Below are 21,487 nucleotides of genomic sequence, written 5' to 3' on the forward strand. Positions count from 1 at the left end.
TTTCTGGATGAGATCAGCATTTGAATCAGTGGATGGTAAGGGATGTTGCCCTTCTCGGTGTGGGTGGGCATCATCCAATCTGGTGAGGGCCTAAGTAGAACAAAAGGCAGAGGAAAGAGAAATTCACCTCATTTTTTCTTCCTGCCTGCCTCCTTGAGCTGGGATATCTCATCTCATCTTCTCCTGCCCTTGGACTGAATTACACCGTCAGCTCTCCAGCGTCTCCATTGGCAGATAGCAGAATGTGGGACTTCTTAAGCTTCACAACCATATAAGCTAACTCCTTATAACCTCTCTCTCTCCGTCTCTCTCTCATATGTATAATAGATATATGTTCTGTTTCTCTGGAAGACTCTGACTAATATAGATTTTAATATAATTTGTTTAATTATAAACTTATGTGGGTTGGTTTTTAGTAATGGCTGTGTTTTACAACCCACTCATAGTTTTCCTGAAAATTTAACAATTGATACTGACGAGCCAGTACTAGCTGTCTCCAGCTACCACTGCCTATCATCCTTGCAACTCAGGCAGTTGTGCTATAAGAAGCCTCTACCCGAGCATGCAGTAAGGGAGAAACATGCCTACAGAAACCTTTTCTTTCTCAGAGAAATTGGCTGGAAGTTTGTATCAGACCAGTGGACAGTGGTGGCATCGACAAGCCGTGCCTTGGGCTGTAGCACGGCTATCAGCAACATCCGATATGCAGCTTCACCTGCAATACTGCTGGTGCCAAACACACGAATACGGGTAAGGCAAGGGGTGGGGACAGCCAACAGCAGAAAGCAGGGCTCTCTGGAAGGCTGTGTGTTTAGAATTATAAGCTCCTATTCTCCCAGCATAGGCATCAATGGAAATTTGAGTAATTTTTTTGAGTAATTGTTAAAAAGTATTTAGGGAAAGAAAGCTCAGGAGGAAGTCTGATCCTCTTGTGTGACCGGCCTCAAGTCATTTCATTTTGGGCATTAAAAATGGCCTTCCTGAGACATCAACAGTAATACAATAATAGTAGGGGACCTCAACACCCCATTAACACCAATGGACAGATCATCCAGACAGAAAATCAACAAGGAAATTATAGAATTAAATGAAAAATCAGATCAGATGGACCTAATAGATAAATATAGGACACTTCATCCAAAAACAGCAGGTTACACATTCTTCCCAAGTGCTCATGGAACATTCTCAAGGATAGACAATATCTTGGGAAACAAAGCAAGCATCAATAAGTTCAAGAGGGTTGAAATAATATCAAGCATCTTTTCTGATCACAATGCTATGAAACTAGAAATCAACTACAAGAATAAAGCTGGGAAAGGGCCAAAAATGTGGAGACTAAACAACATGCTACTGAACAAACAATGGATTATTGAAGAAATTAAAGAAGAAATCAAATATTATAGGGAGACAAATGAAAATGAAAACACACCGTACCAAATTATTTGGGACGCAGCAAAGGCAGTCCTAAGAGGAAAATTCATTGCAATTCAGGCTCACCTCAATAAGCAAGAAAAATCTTACATAAACAACCTCAAACGACACCTAACGGAATTAGAAAAAGAAGAACAAACAAAGCCCAAAGTCAGTAGAAGGAGGGAAATAATAAGAATTAGAGCAGAAATAAATGATATTGAAACAAAAAAGACAGTAGAAAGGATCAATGAAACAAAGAGTTGGTTCTTCAAAAGAATTAACAAAATCGACAAACCCTTAGCCAGACTCACTTAAAAAAAAAGAAAGAAGTCTCAAATAAATAAAATTAGAAACGAGAGAGGAGAAATCACAACAGATACCAAAGAAATACAAAGGATCATAAGAGAATACTATGAAAAACTATATGCCAACAAATTGAACAACCTAGAAGAAATGGATAAATTCCTAGACTCATTCAACCTACCCAAACTGAATCAGGAAGAAATAGAGAATCTGAATAGACCAATCACAAGTAAAGAAATAGAAACAATAATCAAAAACCTCCCCAAAAATAAGAGTCCAGGACCAGATGGCTTCTCTGGAGAATTCTACCAAACATTCAAAGAAGATTTAATACCTATCCTTCTCAAACTATTCCAGAAAATAGAGGAAGATGGAGCAATCCCTAATACATTCTATGAAGCCAACATCACCCTGATCCCCAAACCTGACAAGGACAACACAAAGAAGGAAAACTACAGGCCAATATCACTGATGAACATAGATGCAAAAATCCTCAACAAAATTTTGGCAAACTGAATACAGCAATATATCAAAAAGATTATACAGGGTGATTAAGTGGGATTTATACCAGGGACACAGGGATGGTTCAACATCCACAAGTCAATCAACGTGATTCACTACATTAACAAAATGAGAAACAAAAACCACATGATCATCTCAACAGATGCAGAGAAAGCATTCGACAAGATCCAACATCCATTTATGATAAAACCCTCAATAAAATAGGTATAGAAGGAAAGTACCTCAACATAATAAAGGCCATATATGACAAACCCACAGCCAACATCATACTCAACGGACAAAAACTGAAACCCGTCCCTCTCAGAACAGGAACAAGACAAGGGTGCCCACTTTCACCAGTCTTATTCAACACAGTACTGGACGTGTTGGCCAGAGCAATTCGGCAGGAAAAAGAAATAAAAGGAATTCAAATAGGCAATGAAGAAGTAAAACTCTTGCTGTTTGCAGATGACATGATCTTATATACAGAAAACCCCAAAGAATCCATAGAAAAACTATTAGAAACAATCAACAACTACAGCAAAGTTGCAAGGTATAAAATCAACATACATAAATCAGTAGCATTTCTATATGCTAACAATGAACTAACAGAAAAACATCTCAAGAACTCAATCCCATTCATGATCACGACAAAAAGAATAAAATACCTTGGGATAAATTTAACCAAGGAAGTGAAAGATCTATACAACGAAAACTACAAGACCTTCTTGAAAGAAATCGACGACGACATAAAGAGATGGAAAGACATTCCATGCACGTGGATTGGAAGAATAAACATAGTTAAAATGTCCATACTACCTAAAGCAATCTACAGATTCAACGCTATCCCAATCAGAATTCCAATGTCATTCTTTACAGAAATCGAACAGAGAATCCTAAAATTCACATGGGGCAACAAAAGACTCCGAATTGCTAAAGCAATCCTGAGAAAGAAGAACAAAGCTGGAGGCATCACAATCCCTGACTTCAAAACATACTACAAAGCTACAGTAATCAAAACAGCATGGTACTGGTACAAAAACAGATGCACAGATCAATGGAACAGAATTGAAAGCCCAGAAATAAAACCACACATCTATGGACAGCTAATCTTTGACAAAGGAGCTGAGGGCCTACAATGGAGGAAAGAAAGTCTCTTCAACAAATGGTGCTGGGAAAACTGGACAGCCACATGTAAAAGAATGAAAATCAACCATTCTTTTTCACCATTTACTAAAATAAACTCAAAATGGATCAAAGACCTAAAGATTAGGCCTGAAACAAAAAGTCTTCTAGAAGAGAATATCGGCAGTACACTCTTTGACATCAGCTTCAAAAGAATCTTTTTGGACACCATAACCCCTCACATGAGGGAAACAATAGAAAGAATAAACAAATGGGACTTCATCAGGCTAAAGAGCTTCTTCAAGGCAAGGGAAAACAGGATTGAAACTAAAAAACAGCCCACTAGTTGGGAAAAAATATTCCCAAGTTATTTATCCGACAAAGGGTTAATCTCCATAATATACAAAGAACTCACAGGACTCAACAATAAAAAATCAAATAACCCAATTACAAAATGGGCAGGGGACATGTACAAACATTTCTCCAAAGAAGATATACGGATGGCCAATAGATACATGAAAAGGTGCTCATCATCACTAATCATCAGGGAAATGCAAATCAAAACTACACTAAGATATCACCTTACACCTGTTAGAATGGCAAAAATATCCAAAACCAAGAGTGACAAATGTTGGAGAGGCTGTGGAGAAAAGGGAACCCTCATACACTGTTGGTGGGAATGCAAACTGGTGCAGCCACTATGGAAAACAGTATGGAGATTCCTCAAAAAGTTAAGAATAGAAATACCTTATGACCCAGCCATCCCACTACTGGGTATATATCCTAAGATCCTGAAATCAGCAATTTCAGAAGCTCCATGCACCCCTATCTTCATTGCAGCATTATTCACAATAGCCAAGTCATGGAACCAACCTAAGTGCCCAGCAACTGATGATTGGATAAAGAAGTTGTGGTATATATATACAATGGAATACTACTCAGCCATAAAAAAGGACAAAGTTGTCCCATTCACAACAACATGGATAGACCTTGAGAGTATTATGTTGAGTGAAATAAGCCAGACAGAGAAAGAGGAACTCTGTATGACTCCACTCACAGGTGGTAGTTAACATATAGACAAAGAGAACTGATCGGTGGTTGCCAGGGGAAAGAGGGTGAGGGGAGGGCACTAGGGGTGAAGTGGTGTACCTACAACATGACTAATAATAATGTACAACTGTAGTTTCACAAGGATGTTAACTTTTATAACCTTAATAAAAAAAAATGGCCTTCTTTCCTCGTCTCCATTTAGTGATGCCTGGCTGTTGGTGCCAAAACCATTCAATGACCAGAAGGAAAACAGTCTAATTATGTGAGGCTTTAATACCTAACACAAACCTACAATGAAGCTAAGAAATATTCATTTTTGAAAACAACCACACAGAAAATCCTCAAAAAGTTGTGTTTTTATTCATTGCATTATGGTTCATTAAATCAGTAGATGAATGAAGCATTCCTTGATGACTCAGTTGAAATGTAAGCAATGCAGACTTTTCAAAATCCTTATATGTAATAGTAAAAGATGTGTAAAGGATTATGCATGGTAAAATAAAAATTTTTATAGTTAATTAATTTTGACATAGTGTAGAAAAATGCCGCACTCCTCAGAGCAAGGCCCTGGGACACTGTGGAGGAATAAATGGCACATGACCTCGGCTCTCCCTTCTTCTGCTGAAGGCCTCCCTCCTCAAGTGGTCGGGTTTTCTCATGGGCTATCTTAGCAAAATGAAAGCGGGGTTGAAATATAAGTCACTGTACTTTTGCAATCCCGGATTGACTCTGCACGATTCAGCGGTGCATTGTGAGGTGTTTTGGTCAAAGGCTAATTTCTTGTGTTCTCCAAAGAGCAGAGCTAAACAATAGCTTCACGATCCTTAAAAATACATTAAAGATCAGGTCTCAGAAAACTGGCACCTTCTCTAAGCCCATCTGTCCCTCTGTTTGCTGGACTGGTAAAAACACGGCAAGGATATTGAGAAGTGCAAAGCAAAATATATCTAAGTGCAAAGGTGAAAATACACGATTCCCGGGGTGTTTAGATTTCTTGACTCTTGTCCTGGCAAGCAGCATCTCGCTGAAGTAGATTTTTTGATTCAGTCTCTGCTTAAAAGAAAAAAAGTTTGGAAGCCATGGTTATTATACATGATTATGTAATAATGACAATGAACATTTATAGAATTAAAATAATACTAACAACCCTACTGAGAGACAATATTATTAGCTCCATTTTACAGGTGACAAAACTAATTAAATAACTTGACTCAAAGTCCCACAGTTGGCTTTGGGCAGAACTAAGAAAAGAATTGAAGTTTCCTGAGTCCAGATCCAATTTTCTTTCTATGCTACTAAATTGCAATCTTGCCCAGTAATGGGCATGCTTATCTTTCGTTCCAAGCCTCTAAAGAGTGGAACGGATACTTTTTGAGATGCTATGCTTCTGGGCTCTGTGACGGAATAAGAAGATGGGCACAATTTCCAGAATTTCTTGCAGAGTGGGTCACACCAGGGATTCAGCAGGCCATGTTAAATGGTGTCTGGTAAAGGAATGAACAATGCTCCTTATCTTATGACATTGCTGGTCCTTTCCTAAGGAAGTGATAGTCAATGGTGTTTGAGTCGATTATTCCCTTTATAGTCTCTCTTTGGGTTCAACTCCAGAAAAGATTCAGGAAGAGGGGCACAATAAATATAATTTATCCTGAGTCTTCCCCCAACTTAGGATTTTTTATTATTAATGACATTTTTAGTTTCAGAGACTATTTTTCACTGAAACAAATACCATATACAGATCAACTGGGTTCCCTAGCCCAACTTATGTTGGACTGTATAAAACACAAAAATAATACATAAATTATGGCTTATTGAGACACTGAAAAAGGAATAAAATTGACGAATCTGGTAGTGTGTTCTTAAACATTATTGATTTTCTGACTACCTTGCAAATTAAAACTATCCGCTCTTAACCAAGAATAAAATTTGCTCATCACCCGAGGCTTTTTTAAAAATAAACTTTTCTTTCTCTCATCCTGGTTTGTATTAAAGTCTTTACTACCTAATAGAATTTATACAATTTTAAGCACAGGTTTCAGCATTCCTAGTCTCACAAATAACGAAGTAGCCATTTTTTCTCATTAGTATATTAGAATAGACATAACACTGAGTTATATTCATAGTCGTGGCTTTTATTTCTTTTCAGAAATTCAGCCATCTCAAAAATGTGAAATAAATTGTGTTTCAGTGTATTATAGAACTCAGTGGCACATCTTTTTCAAATCTGAAATAAAAGTGAGAAACTATTTGGGAACAAAGAAAGAAAAAAAAAGGTCTTACGTGATATGGTTCAGAGTCTCTTCTCTACAATCTGCTTCAGACTTTAACTTACAGGTCGTGGCCTCACAGCAAGGATTGGTACATTCCTTTAAGGCACACACACAATAGGAAAGTGGGCTCAGCATTTTTTTCCTATAGACTGAGTTCTGGTACAAGATGGCAATGAAATTTCACTTTTTAAACTAAATTACTCTGCTAGCAGTGGAAATGACCAAGGAAATTTAATAGTAGAACAAATCGTAGAGAGTAAGCGAAACTACTTCTTAAAAGGACAAAAATAGGATTGCCCAAGAATTAACCCCAAATAAATTTGACTTAGATGGTATTATGTGTAAATTAATTTACAACTTCAAGGGAGGATATTTCTATAGTATTTGAACTCCTTGAAGATAGAGAAAAAAATTTTAAATCCTCAATTCATTTTACCAAGCCTTCATAATTCTGATAATGAGAACTGGTAATGAATACACACACACACACACACACACACACACACATACTGTTCGCCTTGATTAATATAAAGCCAAAAACATGAGTAAAATGTTAGTAAAACACCAGTTCATTAATATCACAGCTCTCCATTACAACTATGCTGCGTTTTTTTTCACCAAAAATGCAAGCGTGTCTCAATTGTACAGAATAAAGTAATAAAATCCATCATATTAAGAGATTGAGGGAAGAAAACAACTAATATTGTGATAGATGGCAAAAATTAGTTGGTAAAAATTTAGTAGCCTTTATTTGAATTATTTAAGCATATTTAAGTAAACTATGAACAGAATTATGCATCATCATTATAAGGAAAATCTATCTGACGAATAGCAAAAATATATCTGATAAAATGAAGGATAATACAAGGATTATTTATAGTTTATATTTTTATGGAAATTCTGATAAATGCCATGAGACAAGGAAAACATATAAAAGTCTAATAATTGGAAAGTATAAATCACATTTTCATTATTTGTATGTGATAAAATTCTTGACCCGGATAAAATAGAGAATCAACTCTTGGATAAGTCACTGAGATAGCAACTGAAGATAATAAAATAAGGTCAAAAAGAGTAATAAACTAGAACCTAAAATAAACATTACACATACTAATAGCAAAAAGCAAAACTGAAAATACTTCAGAATAAACATTCAAAATATGCAAGAACTACAGGACTTTGTATACAACTTTCCTGAGAAACTTGAAAGGTGATTTGTCTTTTACCACAAGGCTTGAGAGAATGACAACACCCATGGCCGTTAGAGTGACATACGAATTCACTGCATTTCAGAGTCTCAATTGTATTTGTGGGCAAACCAACAAAAAATACCAAGAGTTTTTAAATGGAAGAATGAACACTGAAGAAGTGCCATGCAAATTCTGCCCAAAAAAATACCAATGAAGAGACTTGCCATCAAAGTTACTAAAATACATTGTAGGGACCGGCCTGGCAACTGGTTAAGACTGCACGCTGCCCTTCAGCGGCCTGGGGTTTCACCGGTTTGGATCCGGGACACGGACATGGCACCGCTCATCAGGCCACGCTGAGGCGGCCGTCCCACACAGTACAACTGGAGGCACTCACAACTAGAATCTACAGCTATGTCCTAGGGGACTTTGGGAAGAAGAAGAAGAAGAAAAAAGATCGGCAACAGATTTTAGCTCAGGGCCAATTTTTTTTTAAAAAATTTAAATAAAAAGTAAAATGCATTGTATTGTTACAATTATTATAATAGCATGATGCTAGTGTGGTAATATCTAGACATATAGGTAGAATGATTATTTTTAAAATCTAGGAAAAGACCTAAATATGTACAGAAAAATAATAAAACAGCATATCAGATCATGGAAAACTGGATTACTAACTAAAGGATACTATATAAAGTATATATACTACTTTATGGATAAGAAAACAGTTATTTAACAATTCAGTTGTTCATTAGCCTGAACTCTCTAGTTTTATTCAACTCTCTAGTTTATTCAAACTACATAAGAAGAAAATCAATAGGATATGGAAATAACATAGGAGCTGGCTGATATACTTAAAGAATCTTATATTTTACGTATCATACAGAGAGTAATTCTCTCTCTCTCTCTTTTGTCACTTTGCTCTGAACACATGCCATTTGCCTGCTGAAATTAGAAATATCCACGATTATGAGAACCTTCAATTGTCTTCCACCCAAGAAACGATATGGGAATGTAAGCAAGTAAGAATGAGATAAACTTACGCCTAGCTTATTAGAAAGTATCAAATCATTTCTAAAATTCCATATCTCTTTATAATTAACAGATCATTTGCAATATTCTTTACAAGTGAATAAGTTACAACATGCAATCTTCTAATATAATTCAACTGCTTAAAATTTCTGAATAAATAAACTGAAGCATAGAGAGATTGTAGCCTTCCCCCTGGTCATAGAGCCGCTTAAAGTAATGGATGAATCTTGGGTTACAACAGGCTTCACCAGTTACTAGTTTTGTATTCTTGGAACTAGTTACTTAACTTTTATGAGTCTCAATTCTCTAAATTGGGATAATAAGAAAACCTATTTTTTTTGTTTGCTGTGAGTGATAAAGGAGATGGTGTATATGAAAGCATTTTGCAGATTGTCTGACACATAGAAATTCTCTCCTAATATTAATTTATTTTTTTAGTCTTAAAAGAAGATTCCTAAGGAAACAGAAGGCTCTCTTTTAGAAACCCCATGTAGAACTGCTAGCAAACATTCTATCAGAGACATTCTTTAGAGAACACCGATGCCTTGAAGGAGTGAGATTTTTATAAAGATTAGCAGAATTATAGTAGTTATCTTAGACGTTCTATGTTTACTACCCATTTTCTATGGGTTTTTGTGATTTTTATTTTTTCTCCTTCTCAGTTTTATTTTCTCTCTGGTTTACACACTGTCTTGATGAGAGGATGCCAGCTCTCTCTAGGAGAGAATTTGCTTCTAGATCTGAAGTTGTTACTGCTCAATGAATGATCAGCTGTGACTTTATGTGATTTAGGAATTTCTGACTAACATGTCCAGGGAAGATCATAGTTAACGATTTGCTTCTTAACATTGAACTTCATACAATCATGTCATAAGCATATCCTGGCTTTTACAATGCCTTCCAAAAGATGACTAAAATTAGTACTAAAAACATGGGTGCAGTTTCTTTTTGCTCTGATGCCAAGCTTGTCTTTAGAAAGAATTTCCAAAACAGCTTTTTTTTTTGGTGAGGAAGATTGGCCCTGAGCTAACATCTGTTGCCAATCTTCCTCTATTTTGTATGTGGGACGCCACCACAGCATGGCTTGAGGGCTGTGTGTAGGTCTGCACCTGGGATCTAAACCCGTGGACCCCAGGCCGCCAAAGCAGAGCATGTGACCTTAACCACTGCACGACTGAGCTAGCTCCAAAACAACAGGTTTTAAAGAGAAAAGAAAACAATGTAATTCTTGTGCTGCAATAACTCTCTAAGAAATATTTTAACCATGGATATTTTCATACCTTAGGAGACCCACAATCACAATCTTCTCCCACTTCCAGAAGTTGGTTCCCACACACCGGTTGTGTTATTATATTTTCAGGAATTGGAGCTTGCAGCAGGCACCTTGGTTTACTAGATAACATGTATTTTTCAAAATGTGCACGGGACGAGGTACTGAAATCCTTCGGGAATTTTGAACTGTAACCAGAAGAAAAACCAGAAATACCATGATATGCAGTGATAAATGAACATGAGAATCTGACTTGTCTAACTATATTTATTACCTAGTTCAAAGGATTTTTCAAACTTAGTATCTGTTTAGCACTGCACTGTGTTCTATGTGGAGGGCGACAGAGTATGCATTCCATGCTAGTTGGAAAATTCTTTTCCTAGAGCCCCAGTTCTGAAGCTGGAAGGACTTTAACTTCCCCTCTGGATTCCGTACTGTCCTCATGGCCGCAGTGATGAATCTCACCATTTGTTACCATTCGCTCATCTCACCATTGAGGGCTGAGAGGGAAGCGATAACAATAACGAACTAGTGAAAGGAAATAATTGCAAACTTAGAGGTTCTGTGGACAAATTTCTCTTTCTATTCGTGAGCACTTCAAGAGCAAGGTACGTTTTATTCATTTTTCTTTCCTAAGTCCTTGTAAGGTGCCTAGCATTAGAAGGTAATTAGTAATTATTCACAAAAATGGATTGACTGATTGGGGATGGAGATATATAAGAATATTGTCATCATCTTAATTAGATACATACTTTTAGAAACTATATTATTTAAAGTTAAAATTATTTTAAGTTAAGATAACATGATCACCATACTTATAAGCTCTGTCTTGGCATATTTGGAAATCTTAAATAATGAGCCCCAATAGCTGGTCGAACCTAGTCTGGGGGGTGAATCAATGAGATACACAGATCTTGGTGAAAATATCCGTCCACTGTGTAGACTGCATCTGAATTCTTTGACTTAAGAAATATTTTTTTCCCTAGGGTGGCGAGGTCTCACCTCAGATATTGATTCATCACACAACTCCCAGAGGGACACTTGGTGTCATAGGGAACATCAGGCATTCCAAGGACATGACCCAACTCATGTGACATCACTGCTACAAGTGACACACTATTCTTGTTCTTAGCCTAGAAAAAATAAAAACTTCTATTACTTATTTTATTCAGTTATTTCTTAATTATTGCCAATGTTCAGTACTAAAAATAGCAGTTTGACAGATGAAAAATAATGAGTCATTAAGCTCCTTCCCTTGTCATTGGTTATTACAAAATGTTGAGTAAATATTTGAAATGATTGGCTCCTGTGATCTAGCCATTGATTCAATAAATACTTGTTGAACTAATAATAAATTTTTGGTAAAACATGGTTAAATTAGGTACTTATAGTCTTCATAGAAAGTACTGAAAGGTACCCTACTGTATAGTCATAGGCCTCCAAAAACTATTGCCATGCTGCCCATTAGTAGTGGTTGGCTGTATACACCAACATGCACCTTCTCTGATCTCTCTGGCCATCGATACTGGGAGTGCTTAACTTGAAGCTGGCTCAGGCCACAGAGGGCATCTAGATTTCCTTTCTGTCCCAATCTCCCTGTTCTTATTCCCTAACACCATCTAAGAGGGAAGGCTTCTGGGAAGGCCAATGTAAGGAGATACTCTTTTTCATAATACAGGGAATCTTCAGTGTAATAATCTAGCAGTAGGTTCATTTCTACTTTTACTTATTGATTCAGCAGATATTCATTGCGTTAACTGTGTATAAGGCATTATTGCTGGTCTTCAAAGGAGGTAGAACCACAAGGAGCCTTACTATAAGTTTACAAACCTCAATAACAGCAACCGATGATGGGGAACATAAGGAATTCGAGGCTGCCATTCCTGCACGTCGATTGCTGGCGGCAACTCCACTGTGTGAAAGTTACAGATACGTTGTCACAATGTGAGTCTTTGTAGCTATTAACTTTTGTCAATTATGTTTTAGATTTCCCTTGTTGCCCTACCCTTTTTGTATTCTCTAGGCCCCAGAAAAGCTTCTGCTATTCCATAGCGTTATAGTGACCACAGATAGTTATCCCACGTCCAAGAGGCCATTTTAGTGATCTGACGTGGCTCTCCAATAATCTCACAGATGAATTGCTAATGGTAGAACTTAGGCTCTCTGAAAACTGATCGAGGAGATAAAATTGAACAGAAATCCCTGCCAAGAAACCTTTGGAATAACTCTCTCCTCCGCCTATATACACCTGGGCCTGGCCAGTGGGTGCTCACCTGAGTAGCTGAGCATGGTCGTGGATCTTCTTTTTCCCCAGGTTAGAACGATGCCAATTCAGAAAGTTGTTAAAGGTGACGCCTATGTTGGAGTCCACCTTTATCTTATCACCGTCAGACCAGATTTCCATACCTACCAAGGCTACTTGAACATCTATGGTTTTATAAATCTGTGGGAAGAGCATTTTTCTTCATGAAAATGTTTGAGATTTCTTTAGTGTTTTAGATCTTTTGCTGGCCACAAGCAATGTATAATTGTATCCCACTTTGAAAATAGAAACCCTAGAAGTTGCCTTTGCTGTAGTATATGTGATTTTACCTTGATATTGACCCCGGTTCTGCCAAATTTCCCAAAACTGCTGACCTTAAGCCATTGTGACCCTCCCAAGTTCTTATTTGGTGAAACCAGAGGGGAAGCCCCAGGGTCCTATGTGGACACACATGTTTATAGGAAAAATATCTTACCACATTGAGTAGATTCATCACATCAAACACAAAGCTTCTTATCAAAGTTAGATTCTTCTTGTACATATTATACTGTAAAATAAAAAATGCAAAGTAGAGTTAGAATCACAAATTAAAGTGAGAAGGCTGATGGGATACAGGATTTCACATTTTAAGAAAATTTATACATTTCAATGTAAATAAACATCTATTCATTCTGTGTCTACCTTTATAAGACTGTGTCTCAACAAATTCTATTTCAAATATAAGAAATTTTGGTAAGAGAAAAATCAGGCATTCATACAAAATTTCAGTGTTTTTCATTTTTAAGTTAAATAAATCAAATTAATTTCAAAGTTTTTAAACAATTCAATATTATTAAAATTTGATATAAAGCAATATTTGCTAGTTAGAAGTACAGATTCTAGTATTTTTGTATATATTTATAATTTGCAAAGTACATAGAGTTTTGTATCTACTTTATATTTATATAATAGAGTGAGAATTTTAAAATATATTTTAATAACCCATTTTTTGCTGTTTTCCATTATTGTGGTTGATTTGCTGTAGCTATCTGGTATTCGGTATATTTCCAATATCTGAATATTTTGGCAGCAGATGGATATTAAGCTAGTGTGTGAGTAAAACTATTGCTACCAAGGCAGGTAGAACAGACAAGACTACCAAGTGGACAGGCTCTGTATTTTCAGCTAGAATAGTTTATTGCTTGTGTTTGCCTGATAAGAAAACTTAAAAGTTAACTTAACTGGCCAAGAAGCACACATATTTCATACTCACAAAGGCATTATCCATCACCAAAAAGAGGTCAATGTATTTCTCAGCCTGAAGAAACTCGTCTTGCTTTACAAAGAGTAAAAAAAAAAGTTGTGAGTAATTATCTTTATCCTAAAAGATTCAAAAGCTTACAGAGAGATTTCTTTCTTTTCTCCAGTGGGAAATTAAATCAAAGGATAAGTAAATAAATGACAGGCTTCACATACACCAGTCGTTGCTGAGCACAGCAGTACACCATATACCACTGCGGAGACAACTGAAATCAATGATGATGGCAAAACTACACTTACCTGTGGGCTATTGAGGGACCTGGAGGTGCGAGGGAGGCCTTGTTTCCTGCCCACACTCCTCACGCCACAGGTCTGACGAGCTAGGTCTGGCTCCTCTTGGTTGAATGTGAGGACAGCGTGTTCTTCCCGGTCTGTGCTTTTCAGAGGCTTTATCATGTATGTTTGATTGTGATGTGTGAAGTAGCCCCTGTGAGATCCAGAGACTCATGTTTCAGCATTCTCTGCCACACGGAGTGCTATACGCCGACCATCATGTGGTGAGACCACTCCCTCAAGCTCAAGCTCACACACAGTTTTCATTCATGGGCCTTTCAGCTAATTGTTACTAATTTAAGTTGTAATCATTATTTGTCAATATTAAAGTGAAGCCTCTATTATTTATCAGAGTATTCTGAACAAGAATTACCAAGATGAAGTTATCTCAATGAATTTGAAATTTACATCATGAGCTCAATAAATATTTTTCACAGTTTATTTATTCACATAGCAAACACTTCTTGGCTTATCCTAGGAATATAATGGAGAATGGAATAAAGAAGTGTTTAGATATCACGAACCCCAGAGGAGAGAACGAATGATTAGCAGATAAGCCAGAGGGACTGATTGGAAATAATAGTAGTTGAAAGAATCCCTCTTATTAGGAATAAAATTAGTTCAGAAATATGAAGTAAATACTTATGATGGAATATTACAAAGCCAACAAAGGTGTTAAAAATTACATCCAGGAAGATATTTTGTGATATGGTAAAAGGCTTATGATGTCATATGGTGTGAACCATATTGGAAGAACAACGATATGTTGCCTATTTTAGCCATGTAAAAGAAACATTTGTCTATATGCATAAAAGAATGTAAACATGGCAAAACATTAATAATAGTGATCACTCAGAGGTAAAATTTTATGGTGGTTATTTTCTTCTTTGTACTTTGTCTTACTTTCCAAATTTCCCCAATTGGCAAGAATTACCTTTGTAAATAGAAGTACCACACACACACACACACACACACACACTTAAAAATTATGTTCAACCATGACAATTGCAGGGTAGAATCTTTAAGAAAATGAAGCAGAACGGTTTCAGGGATTGGGGTGGAAAAACATGGAAATGGATCCAGACATCATCAAGGTCCCGAGTGAAGCACCTGGTTCGTACATTGCAAGGGCTGACTTCTGCCAGAGAAGCAGATAATGAAATGATGCAAGGCTGACACTTTATTCTTCACTTTAAGCACATGTATTTAGCATTTGAATGATGGAGAAAATTTTACCAAGATAGTGAGAAGACATGTCTGTAAAGACTCAGTTCTGTGTAAAAAAACGCTGCTTGATGTTTAATATTTTTGTAAGTGGCTCTCACCTCAACCCATCACAAGCACTAATACTGGCAACAGAGTCCTTCTCATTTAGGATGTGTCCTTTATGGTAGCAGTGTTCCTAAAGTTGGAAACAAGAATAATTTTTTTAACTACAAGAATAAATGTATCACAGTTGTGGTGAAAGGTGTTAAATTGAATATGCAGGGAATTTCTTCGAGTGGTGGCTGTGGCCAGACGAGTTCCCAGAAACAAAAACAATGAGAACCTCAGAGATGTTATGGACTGCCCCACCACTGCCCCTGGCAACACTCCGTGGTGGATGTCTGGAGTTGCCTTTCTGATGCTAATTTTCACTAAAGACCAGGGAGGTTGAACCTGAGTGGGCTCATGGTGAAAAGTGGACACTGCATCTGAGAAGTAGCTAGCCCCCTCTGATCTCCAGGACTCTCAGAGAGCTCCCGAATTTAAGGGTCCAACTTCACAACAACACTCTTGTTCTGAGTCCCTAAGACACTGTGTATCACATATCAATAAGACAAAGTACACATTTTTTTAGATTCTAGAGTCCTCAAGAGGCCACACTATCACTCTTGAGCTCCTCACAGTAACTTGTTCAACTCACTATTTTAATTGGTGTGTTAGTGGAATTCCTTTAACGGCATGAAAAATCCAGAGAATTTGTCTACAGCTAGAGATTCAGACATGGATGGCATTCTATATAAGCAAAGTAGGGGGTCACTTGTGTAGAATGATCTAAGAAAGCTAACGAATAACCTCCTGTTCAAAATAAACTGACTTGTCTCAAGGTCTGAGATTCTAGTCGTGTTTTTCTTTTTTTTTTTGAAGAAATCTTGTCATTAAAAACATTTTCTTATAGAAGACTTGGAAAAGGTACTGTATTCAGGTACTGTCAGGCATTCCCACTTGAGCATGAATTAATTTATCAGATACTTTCCTTGGAGGTCAATGTTAGCAAAACTCCAGATATCCATGAGGTAAGAGTTTTAATGCGAGAAGGGAACAAATAGCCATTTTGTGGCAGAAGTCTTGTCTGCTTTTTTTATACAGACATACATGATTGAGGTGCTAGGGAGGGTGGCTCTGAGAAACTCACTTAGGTTAGCAATACCCCATTATTGAGCCATTTTCTATTGTCTTCCTGTTCTTCCCTTGGCCACGATTCTGTGTCTGACTTCTAGGCCTTGACATCGTCTATAGAATGATGTTTTAACTAGATACAAAGTTATGCTAATTAAATAATTGATATTCCATTGCTGAGCTCAGGATAAATGCATATATCATCAGAAACAGCAAATAGTGGTGTGGCATTTCAAGTACCTATAAGGGAGAGTATTTCTAACCCATTGGTAAGATTATCCAGGAGAATGACTTTTGGTTGCTTCTAAAAATGCAACACTTGGAAACCTCCTACTACTCTGACCTTTTAAAATAGCTTTGATCTTTTTCATCTCTTGTCTCATTGTTCATCGATGAGCATCTTGCTTTCAAGTCCTTCAATTTTTTGAAAGTTGTCCTTGGACTTATGAATCTTCTAACTTAAGTGGCAGATTCCAGAAAGAATCCCAGAAAGCACTGGGAACTTACCACATTCTGAGGCCTTGTGGTGATTTCCTCTCCCCTGGGTGAGTAATATGTTTCAGTGTAGTCTGGCCCCAGGAGACCCCTGTAGAGAGCAAAAAGTTGCAACATACACTCAAGGTGTAATGAAGGCTGATATTCCTGCCATGATCTTCAGCACTAAAGGAATGATAATGTCTACAATGAGAAAGAGTTGACATTCTGATCCGTTATCCTTTTCCAACGTTGGAACTCTGCTGCTGAAGCAAATCAAGACATTAGCTATACCTACTAGATCTGAGGGAAGAAATGCCCTCAGCTACTTTTCAGCTGCAGATTCTCTATCTTCAAATGGGTTCTTTTGGGATTCTTTGTACCAAGGGCACAGCCTCCACCAGGTCTCTGAAGGGTGCTGGGTCACAAATATGCATAAAGGACCATTGTGTTCAGGGACAAGTTTACTGACTGCTATAGAACTTGGTGGAGCCCCATCCCCTGGGATCTGTCTCAAGCCTGTGGGCCCCGCATAAGCCTTGGATATGTGTTCTTATAAAAGAAATGGACAGTTGCACCAAAGGTCTGAGTTTGTCGGGGGAGAAAATATTTTCAGTAAATTTTAAGAAGTGTCAAGGAAGACAGTCATTTGCATTGCATCTCTCTTTGTTTTATACTTTGCACGTGATTTTCTAGGAGGGCATCAGCCTTTTTAGATAATATTAGCATAAACCAACAACACCTAAAGCTCAATATACTTCATGTCTTCTGTTTCAAATCACACTACGTAGAGTCACAAGAAGATTCATTTTTTCACATTCTCTTAATACAATCCAGTGATTAGTACGACTTACTTGGTCTTTTCTAGGTGAAGAATGACTTCTTCTCCATTTAATACAATCTGATACTGAAGTTCAGGCTCATGCCTTTCCTAAAAATATTTAATGATGTAATGATATTAATTTCTGAGTCTAAAATAATTATAATATAATGATATATGTAGTATATATAAAAGAATAATTACAAATGCATATAGAATAAAAACAGTTCCCTTATGCCCTTAAACTATGTAAAACGAAACACAAATCGTACGTTAAGATGGGTTTCCAAAAAGTACAATAACTGTCTACTGTAAGTGTAATAATGCTTACAGATTAAACTAACTCTAATGTGTGAGAGAGAGATTTATCACTTGTTCTTATGTACAATATACAGTCCTGTGTATCCTAATGGGTCACCAACAGGATAAGAAGGCATATATTTTTATTACTTTAAAATCAAACCAAATATACTAAAGAAAGCCAATAAAAACCTACTAAGAATTAAATAAAGTACAAAAAATACTATTCATCCCTAAAAAAAGATGAAATCTTGCCATTTGCAACAACATGGGTGGACCTCGAGGGCATTGTGCTAAGCGAAATAAGTCAGAAAGAGAAAGACAAACACCATATGATCTCACTCATATGTGGAAGATTAAAACTACAACAGCAAACAAACACATAGATACAGAGAATAGATTGGTGGTTAGCGGAGGGGAAGGTGAGAGGGTAAAAGGACACATGGGCGCAGTGACAGATGGCGACTAGACTTTGGGTGGTGAGCATGATGTAGCCTATACAAAAATCGAAATATAATGATGTACACCTGAAATTTATATAGTGTTATAAACCAATGTTACCTGAATAAAAAGCTTAAAGAAAAATAAATAGATAATAGGCATTCAATAAACATTTTAATTTAATTAAAAAAATTGTAAAATGAGGGAAATATTCACAACCATGTAATAGTCAAAGAGTTAATATCCTTAATTAATTAAATTTTTTAAAATCTTGTTAATTGTTGAGATAATGTTGAATTCTCCATTATAGACAAAATGGCCAAGGAAAAGGCAATCCAGTGGGGTCAGGGGGAGGAGACATGGGTTTGGTGAGTTGACAAGGAACATCTCCTTCTGGAAAGGGTTGCCTTTTTTTTTTTTTTTAACAAACTTTGAGAAATGTCCAAGCAGCTTTATTCTTTCTGATCAAGTGAAGCAGTTAGCTCTCTTCCTGCTGCTTAATTGGAAAAGCATTCTGAGAAACCCTCTGCTCTCTCCTGGACAAAGGGGAGCTGTATAGGTGGGTTTCAAGATTCAACTATTAGATGTGACATGTGACATCTCTTCTCTTAGTAAAAAGGCTCTTTATTGTCTCTTCAGATGATTGTGAAATCCCACGGTCATTCACACTGCTTACCTCTTCACCAAGCTTTTCTGTCTGGTTGTTCTGTATCTCTCTTTTGTGTAAAATGTGTAGTCTTTTAGGACGAACTACTTCATAGAGTTCTAATTCAGGTGTTTGCTTCATGGCTATTGCTAGATAAAGAGAGAGAATATTGATACAAAATATTTAAAGGTTTTTGTTTTGATTTTTGCTTTTGTTGGTTGGTTGGTTGAAATGGCATGGAAGACCGGATGCCCTTTGAGAAGGTAAACGATGAGAAGAACAAGTTCCTCCTTCTACTTTAGCTTTGATAAGAAAAAAGTTTTTTTTTTTTGCTCTCTCCCCTCATTCTGGAAAGACATGACAATGATGAAACAATTCTTTGGATGATCTCTCAACATATGCAAACTCTGGGCTGCCATGCCCAGAAAGGGAAAGTCTTAGATTAGAACAGAGATTACAAGAGCCAGGGATTTTGCCTGTAGTAATCCAGTTCCTTCTTGCTCTGCAGTCCTCTTCAAAATTGTGAATTTTTCTTTCAATGTTCTCAGAGATCTCTGTTTTTTCTTTTTATATCTTTTTCCCTCTGTAGTACAACCCCTGAATACCCAGTCCAAAAATCAAGTTTTTCATATACAGATAATACTTCATTCTTAGGAAAGACTCTACTAACAGTTATTTTATTTCTCAGTGCAACAATAAACAATTATGTTCTTTCTCTCAGCATTTGCCCTCAAGATTTTAGATGTCACAGAAAATCTAAAGTTTTTGCTATCTTTTGCTGGAGAAATTTTAAAGCATCAGAGAGCAACTAGGAAAATTGTCTATAGACTAAGTGTCCTTCTTGATGCACTTGGAATTAGATTACATGGACAATTTCCTATTTTGCTTACATATAGTAGGAAAAGAACTGACATTGGAGCCAAAAGATGTGGTCTTAAGTCCCAGCTAAATGATTTTGTAAAAGTCACTTTGCCTTTCTATCAGTTTACTTATTTAAAATCGAGGTTGGTGTAAAAATTGAATAACATAAAATATGTAAAATTATTTAGCACCAGTCTAGGAAGATGGCAGGCACACCTTATCTATTTTTTCTTTCAACTGTTCCATCATCCATATAAGGTCAGTCTTATTTTTAAATACTCCCATTTTCCCAGACACATGTCTGTGCTTAGAGACAGTTTCCCACACAATGTCACAGTCAGGTTGATCTTAGGAACACAAAGTGATTCTACACCGGCTGATGTGGAGAACCTGGAGGGAAATAATAAAGAAATATTCTCTCCTAGCCAGCCCCGCAAAGTGCTGCTGTGATGCTGTCCTAAGAAGGAGTCACTACACATGAAAAGTTCTCCTTCAAAAGAGCATATGGATCCTACTAGTGGAAAGAGTTGCCAGATTGAAGTTAGCGTGCAGTTTAATAAATTCTAGTCCCAACTTTAGAACTAACTGTTCAGTTGGTCAATTAATTTTTAATTTTGCTTAATAACACAATTATGTCTAATTTAACTCAAGAATCTTCCTTGTCATTCACCTTAGCACAAGCTTTGAACAAATTGTATCTTTGGATAAGTGATTCTCTCCTTATGGGGTAGAAAATATGAATGTTATTCAATATAACGTTGGAGATGGTTAGGAAATTCTTGATTTCTGGTCTGGAAGTTAACACTCTGGTGTCATTTGGGGCTGTGTGTTTTAGAAAATAAAATGATAGAACTAGTAGGATTATTGAATGAGAGATAAAATTTCAGAGACATCCTAATTAAATTATGTTAATCACACCGTCTTGACTATGAGGATGAAATTTATATAAACTAAGTAAACATGCCACAATGCAAACATTAACGATCTTTGGGTCATATGAGCATGACATTTTTCTCAAGGGTACTTTAAAAATGCATTAAATAATTTGACTTTTGTATAAAATGTCAGTATATTAGTGCTTACCTTGAGTTTGAATGATGAGCCAGAGGAGGGAAAGCAGGACCAAAGACATGTTGGCTACTGCAGGTATCTGAGAAGTCCCACTGAGCATGGTCTCCCCAGCTGTCCAGTTTTATCTTCCACTACTTCTTTTTACAAATCAAGAAAGAAGCTAAAAACCTCAAACCTTCTTTGTGAGATTAGGGAATGTTTCTTAACGAAGTTAGGAAATTTCCAAGAAATTGCAGTGTCGAGATCATGAGAATGTTCCTCATCTATGAGAGGTGTTTATATCTGTGGTTACAGTTTGTTAAGAAATCACATCTGGACAGCTGCTTGGCCTGGTGCTCCTGTGGTGGTGGGAAGGTGCCAACTGAGGCTGAGATGCCCGTGCACATATTTACATACTCACCAACTGAACTATCACTATTGCTGCTCAGTATCCTTATGGAAATTGGTGTAAAAATTTGGAAAATATATCAGTAGTCTGTACATATTTTGAGAAATTGGCACAG

General features: G+C 36.8%; 1 protein-coding gene across 1 annotated transcript; it reads right to left on the reverse strand.

Annotated features, from left to right (window-relative positions):
- Positions 1-4,742: 4,742 nt before the first annotated feature.
- Positions 4,743-21,163, reverse strand: ADAMDEC1 (ADAM like decysin 1). Its single transcript, XM_046657040.1, has 14 exons — positions 20,997-21,163; positions 19,083-19,201; positions 17,700-17,776; positions 16,879-16,957; positions 15,315-15,391; positions 13,957-14,143; positions 13,670-13,732; positions 12,893-12,964; positions 12,428-12,597; positions 11,985-12,066; positions 11,157-11,287; positions 10,165-10,342; positions 6,673-6,758; positions 4,743-5,442 (listed from the first exon to the last, which is right to left on the reverse strand). The coding sequence occupies exons 1-14, from the start codon at positions 21,082-21,084 to the stop codon at positions 5,436-5,438; spliced, it is 1,416 nt and encodes a 471-aa protein (XP_046512996.1). The 5' UTR covers positions 21,085-21,163; the 3' UTR covers positions 4,743-5,435.
- Positions 21,164-21,487: the final 324 nt, after the last annotated feature.

This window comes from Equus quagga, chromosome 3 (genome assembly GCF_021613505.1).
Source record: "Equus quagga isolate Etosha38 chromosome 3, UCLA_HA_Equagga_1.0, whole genome shotgun sequence".
In the NCBI taxonomy this organism is placed as follows: domain Eukaryota; kingdom Metazoa; phylum Chordata; class Mammalia; order Perissodactyla; family Equidae; genus Equus; species Equus quagga.